We start from the raw sequence: 6,000 nt of genomic DNA, 5'->3' as shown, positions 1-6,000 counted from the left end.
GAGTGGACACTTGACCTTATAGGATCAACCCAGGTCTTCTCCCAGGGGGACTATGAGTGCCTGGGCCTCAGTTTTCTTCTCTGTAAAATGGGGATAACTGTGCCCACCTCTTTCAGAGTGGTTTGAAGATTAAACAGACAGGATGTGAAGCGGAGGAGAGGTGTCCTGCACACTGCTCCCTGCTCAGGAAGCCTTTGTTGCATGGATGGACGGATCCCGCGTGCCTCAGGAACTGGATCTCCCAAATATGAGGGGGAGAGCCCCCGCCCCATCATTAGCTCAGGCTTGGCGGCTTCAGGTCCTGGCTGCGTCTGAGACCGTGGCCCTGGGACTCAGTTCCCCAGTCTGCAACACGTGGGAGGGCATCTCCGAACTGGCACCCCGCCCCCAAAAGGACCACGCGGCGCAGAGCGCCAGGCTCAGGTGGGCACCTGGCCGGCCTCCTGGCGGGGGCGCCCGGCCCCCCCGGGGCTCCTTCCGGGTTGGCAGCAGCAGCGCAGGGGGAGGGGGGCCGCGCAGAGGGGCCGGGCGAGGCAGTGAACGCGCGCCCCCGCCCCGCGTCCGCCTCCCGCCCCCCGCCCGCCCTCCCGCTGCTGCGCTGGGAACCGGGATCTGCGCGTCCGGGGCGGCTGGCGGCGCCGGCGGGCGTGGACGACAGGCTGGGGGCGGCGACGGCGAGGGGCCGCGCGCGGAGGGCGCCGGGCGCAGCATGGGCGGCCCGCAGGCCTGGGCACTGCTCTGCCTTGGGCTCCTGCTCCCGGGAGGAAGCGCCGCGTGGAGCGTCGCAGGAGCCCAGTTCTCCAGCCGCAGGTAAGGGCTGGCCCCACCACTTCTGTGCCCTGCCAGCCCTGGGTTGGGGGCCGGGACTTTAGGCACTCCCTCCCCCTCCCCGCAATGTCTGTGCAACCCGGGATTGGAAGAGGAACCAGGTCCCCCACCGCAGTGCCAACCTGGGTGGGGGCAGGGACCCTGGGCCGTCCCGCTATCTGGCAGAGACCCCCAGCAACGCGGGGAGTCCTCTACTCCATGTGTCTGGAACCGGCAGCCCCCGACAGCCTCCTCTACCCTCACCATTTCACCCCCAGAGCCCCGGAAGAGGGAAAAGGGGAACAACGAGGGAGAAGCTCCCCCAGGACGTCCATCCCCCTAACCCAACATCCCCCCTCATGCCCCCGCCCAGCACATAGGAAAGCCCAGGACACCCCCAGCGCACACTTCGGGGACCCTCCTCCCTTTCCTTGCTCCTGGCTTTTTATAGTACCGGCTATTTATTTCCCTTGGAGGAGGAAGAGTTTGGGGTGGAGTTTCACTGCCCATGGGTCAGTATCAGCCCCCGGGGACCTGGCATTTTGGACAGAGATGGGAGGGAGTACTCTGTCTTCCGGAGGCTTTCTCAGAAGCCAGGAGCATTCTCTCTGCTGGTTCCTGTGGAGCATCTCCCAGTACCAGTGAGGGGGCCCTTTATATGCAGTGTCCTCATTAATCCTTAAAGGACTGAATGAGTTTCAGGAGCACTTGTTTCCATTTAGCAGATGAGCAAACTGAGGCACCAGAGAACTAATATAATCTTCTAGGCTCATGGGCCATTAATAGAAGAGCTAGGATTCAATACTGTGTCTTTCTGGCCTTGATGACACTGTTTGGACCTGCCAAGCCCTATCCTGGCTGCAGCTCCCCACTCCTGCTGGGGTCCCCTCTTGAGGGCCAGCTGCCTCCGCCTCCCTTGTCTCAGGCAGACAATAAAGAGTAGCCAGGCCTCTCCAGGCCTTTTCATCACATTCAAATGTCTGCCCAGCCCTCACCCCCTGTGGCCTCACTTCTTTAATTCTTTTCAGAAATTCTCCTTTCCCAGTGGTCAGGGGGCATGATGGGCTAGCAAGAGCAGGTGACTTGGAGAGGGCTGCAGGGCAGAGATGGCTGAGGCATCAGAGGCCAGAAGAGTAGTTGTCTGAGACAGGGACGGACAGGTGGCAGATGTCACAGCCCCCACCTACTGCATTCTGACCACTGCTGGCCTGGGCTGGGTATTTTACCTGTATCTATTGCCTCCAGAATCTTCCTAACTGCCTTGGGAGGCATGCATTTTTATGGTCCCCATTTCATAGCGGAGGAAACTGAGGCTCAGAGAGGGGATATGACCTGCCCAGGATGTGGCATGGATGTGAACCCCCAGGATCCCAGGTGCTAAGATAACTGAGACTCTGAACTGGAAATTCCCAGTGTCAGGCTCAGGATGATGGTTGAAAATACTTAAGGTCCTGACTGCCCTCCATCCAGTTCAGGGCAGATCCTCCCAGCCTGGGTTCTTTGCTGACCCCCTGCCCCCCGAGCTTCCTGGTTGGGAGTGGGATGGTGGCTGTGGGCAGGTGTCTGTTCACAGTGGCCTGAGCATCCAAAGGCCCCGTGGGCAAGGCTCTTGCTCCCATGTTACAGATAAGACTGAGGCATAGAAAGGAATAAAAGCACGTCAGCCCAGGTCAGCCAGTTTCCAAGTCCAGTTTCCTTTTCACCCCAGCGGAGGTCATCAGCTTGCACGTCTGGTAGGGGTTTGCAGGTCTTGGTTAGGAGTTAGGGGCTCGGCCTGGCTCTGTCACCCACTCAACATGTGATCTCAAGTAAGTCACTTCATAGCCCTGGGTCTCAGTTTCCTTCTCAGTTTCCTCACTGTTTCTTCCTTCCCCTCATCCCCTGCTCATGGGCCTGTTCTGAGGGTGGGCAGTCCCCCATGGGAAGGACCAGGTCAGAGCCTGATTTATACAGTGGTTCCTGCTATCACCAACATTAGATGGGGGAAGGGACCTCTAGCTGGAGGAATCTGGTCCTCAGCTGCCAGGACTTCCCCTTGTGGCCCCATCCCAGCATCGTTGGAGACAGCAAGGGGATGTCTCGCTGCATCAGCCCTCCCTCCACCCCCAGCCCGGCGCCCCAGGCGCCCCTTGGCAGCCAAGGGACAAGAGGCAGAAAAGAGGCTTTGTGCCTGGGGAGGGGGAGGCCCGGGAAGGCATCCAAGGGGCCGCCCCCAGCCCCAGGAATGTGGTGAGACTTTGAGACCCCAGGAACCAGGGTGCCCGGGGGCCATGCAGAGCTGCCTTGGCTCACCCCTGCCCCTGTCCACCCCTCAGTCCCTGCCGGGGCTGCTTCCGGCCCCTCTGAGGTCCCTTCCAGCCTGAACCCCTGTTTCCTTTAACCACCCAGCTCAGCACTGTGGCTCTGGAGTTAAAGGCATTGCTAGTGTCCTGGCCCAGGCTTCTTCCCCCTGCAGTACTGGCTTTCTGTGCACAGATCCTAGGATCAAAGAGAGTGGAGCATTCTCTACCCCAGCCACTCTCCAGGGAGCTCAAATCCCAACTGGATGCCCAAATGGGTGACCTGGGTGACTTCTCTTGGAGCCTCAGTTTCCCTCTCTGTAAAATGCAGAGCCTGCCTGACAATCCCTATCCGGCAGTTGAGGGGATGACTTCACGCGGAAGGTGCTGTGCTGGTGTCCCCAAGCCCAAGGGAAGGCTGTGGGACCCGTATCATAGTCCAGGAACAAGAATTCTCAATAACTGTTAGCACTGTGCTAAGAGCTTTGCTTGAAACCTCCCCTGCCAGAGAAAAAATGTCCCCGTTTGCAGATGGACAAAGTGAGGCCCAAAGAGAGTCAGGGCCTTATCCAAAGTCACCAAGTTAGGAAGCAGCAGAGCTAGGACTGGGACTTCACCTCCAATGTGGGGTTCTGGCTCTAGTCACCCCACCCCCACCCGGTACGTCTCCTCTCTTTCCTCTCCTTTTCATAACGGCCCTTGGCCCCCAGCCCGCTTGGCTGCCTCCTCCAATTAGCCCCTATCACTGTTCCGGATCGCAGCCCTGGGCCCCGCAGAGAGAAAGTCCCCTGGGCCCCTTGTGGCAGGGGGCGGAGGGCAGGTGGGGGGGACTAGTGGGGGCAGCTGGTGCCAGGCTGAGCTGGTCTGGCCTGTTTTCTCTCCTCCGGCAGCCTCTGGGGGCGCAGGAGGTGCTGAGTGGGCAGAAGTGGCAGGCCCAGGAGAGAAGGCTGCCTCCTCCCAGGCCCTGTCCTTGCCCCATCCCATTGTAGGTGGCCCAGCCTCGCCAGGTTCTTGGGCAACTTACCTCTGACCACACCCCAGGAAAGGAAGCCCCCAGGGGCAGCACGATTGAGGCAGTGTTTCCAGGAACTGCAACCATCTCTTGGAACCATCTACTGGCTCCTCACCCAGGGCCACTGTCACTCAGTCATTCAGCAAACCTTCCTGAGGGCCCCCAGACTGAGCCTCATCCTGGCTTGATACTGTGCCCTTCCCCCAGCACCTGCCTGGGAGGGAAACGCTCAGGGCTGCTGCAAGTGGCTAAGGGGGGGGGCCCTGGAGGTGCCCAATTCTGTGGGGGTAGGGGGGTCTCAGGCCTGAGACCCCAACGATGAGTAGGAGTTTGCTGGAGTAGAAGAGGCCTTTCCAGGAAGAGGGAATCTAACATGCAAAGATCTGAGATGGGGAGAATTCAACACCTAGGAGGAAAGGCAGGAAAGTCAAAGAGGGGCAACAAGAGTGTTCGGGAGAGGAGAGCAGCCTGTGGGGCGGGCAGTCAGGGCTCACAGGGTGATGGCGAGCCGTGACGGGCCACGGATTCCATGGCGGGCAGTGGCACCGTGAGGTCTGTGGTTTACAGAATTCCTTCTGCCTCTGGAAGGTGGACTGAGGGGCGGGAGGGCAACAGGCCAGGCTGGGACCCTGTCGGGGAGCTCGGGCTCATCCCACAGGGACCAGCGGGGCTGGGATCTTCAAGTTATTGGTCACCCCCCAAGGGGAGGGGTCAAAGGCCTGACCTTGGCCCCCACATGGCCTCAGGGTCCCCTCCTATCTAAACTGTCTAGTTAGCTGGCCACCAGCTCCATGTCTCCTAAGCAGAGGATTCAAGTAAACCCCGACTCGTGGGAAATAAACCAGGGAGCCAGGGAGCAACCCACATGGGGGAGATTTTAATTAAGGAAGAAGAAGAAAAATTTGTTTTCTCTAGCTCCCCCCTAGGAAAAGGAGGGGCAGTCAGAGGCCATCTCCGCTGGTGCCGTCCAGGTGTACGTGTGCACAGTGCTGTGTCTGCAGGTGTGGACCCAGTGCAGAGAGGACGGTCATTTCTGTAGCCCTGTCCTGCCGGATTCGCCTTGGTCTGATTGCTTGAGTGTGTGTGTACATGTGTGCTTATGCGGGTCTCTGTGTGTGCACATGGGCACATGTGTGTCTGGGAGTTGTATGCACATAAGCATGTGTGAGTTTGTCCGTGGGCATGTGTGTTTGCAGGTGCCTTATGCTCACTGTGTGTGCATATGATGTGTGTGTATGTGTTTGCGTGTGTGTATGTCTTATGTGTGCATCTGTATAGGGGCATGGAGTCTTCATTCTGTCCCCAGGGCCCACTCTGTGCCCAGAGCGTCCGACTATCTTCTGCCCGGGTTGCTCCCTTCCTTCCTCCCTCCTTTCTCCACTCACAGAGCTCCTGGCCCAGCCTGGGGGGTGTCACACAGGCTGCAGGGAGCTCCCAGCTCCCCTTGAACTTTACCCCAAATTATCCCCACCTGCTTGTTAGGAAAAACCTTGCCAGCATGTGGTTAAGAGCACAAGCTCTGGGTTCAGATAGACCTGAGTTCCAGCCGTGACTGTGTCACTCATCACGGGTGCCTAGGGCATTCCCAGACCCCAGAGCCTCAGTCTTCCCATCTGTAAAGTGGCGCTCATAATCAGGCATGCGGATGGCCCTGGGCCCAGCTCCTATCCTGGCTGTAGCAAGCATAACTGGATGCTGCCGTGAGCACAGGAGATGGAAGCGATTGAAAGCCCCTCCCTGCTTCCACAGGTGGCAATATGATGTGAGCATGTGATTTTTCCTAACTTTATACACACATAGCTACATATATATGTGCATATATGTATAAATATTCTTTTGGCTTTCTCCTCCTTCCTTAGTGTAATTGAAATGCACTCCTTTTCTATTGGTCTGCACAGGCTT

General features: G+C 58.6%; 1 protein-coding gene across 9 annotated transcripts in view; it reads left to right on the top strand.

The window, feature by feature from the left end:
- The first annotated feature begins 312 nt into the window (after positions 1-312).
- Positions 313-6,000, top strand: part of EMID1 (EMI domain containing 1) — a 45,054-nt gene continuing 39,366 nt past the window's right edge. For 2 of the 9 annotated variants that reach the window (XM_074321383.2, XM_074321387.2), the window contains exon 1: positions 328-810. In XM_074321383.2, coding sequence (XP_074177484.2) covers positions 710-810 — 101 coding nt within the window. In that variant the 5' untranslated portion in view covers positions 328-709. Of the gene's footprint in view, positions 811-6,000 lie in introns of all 9 variants that reach the window. The other 7 variants (XM_088800954.1, XM_088800953.1, XM_074321385.2 and 4 more) reach the window with 7 other exon arrangements.

The sequence above is a fragment of the Rhinolophus sinicus genome, chromosome 9 (assembly GCF_057876585.1).
Source record: "Rhinolophus sinicus isolate RSI-liver-muscle chromosome 9, RSI-T2T, whole genome shotgun sequence".
Classification (NCBI taxonomy): Eukaryota; Metazoa; Chordata; class Mammalia; order Chiroptera; family Rhinolophidae; genus Rhinolophus; species Rhinolophus sinicus.
This window is presented reverse-complemented; position numbering and strand designations above follow the sequence as displayed.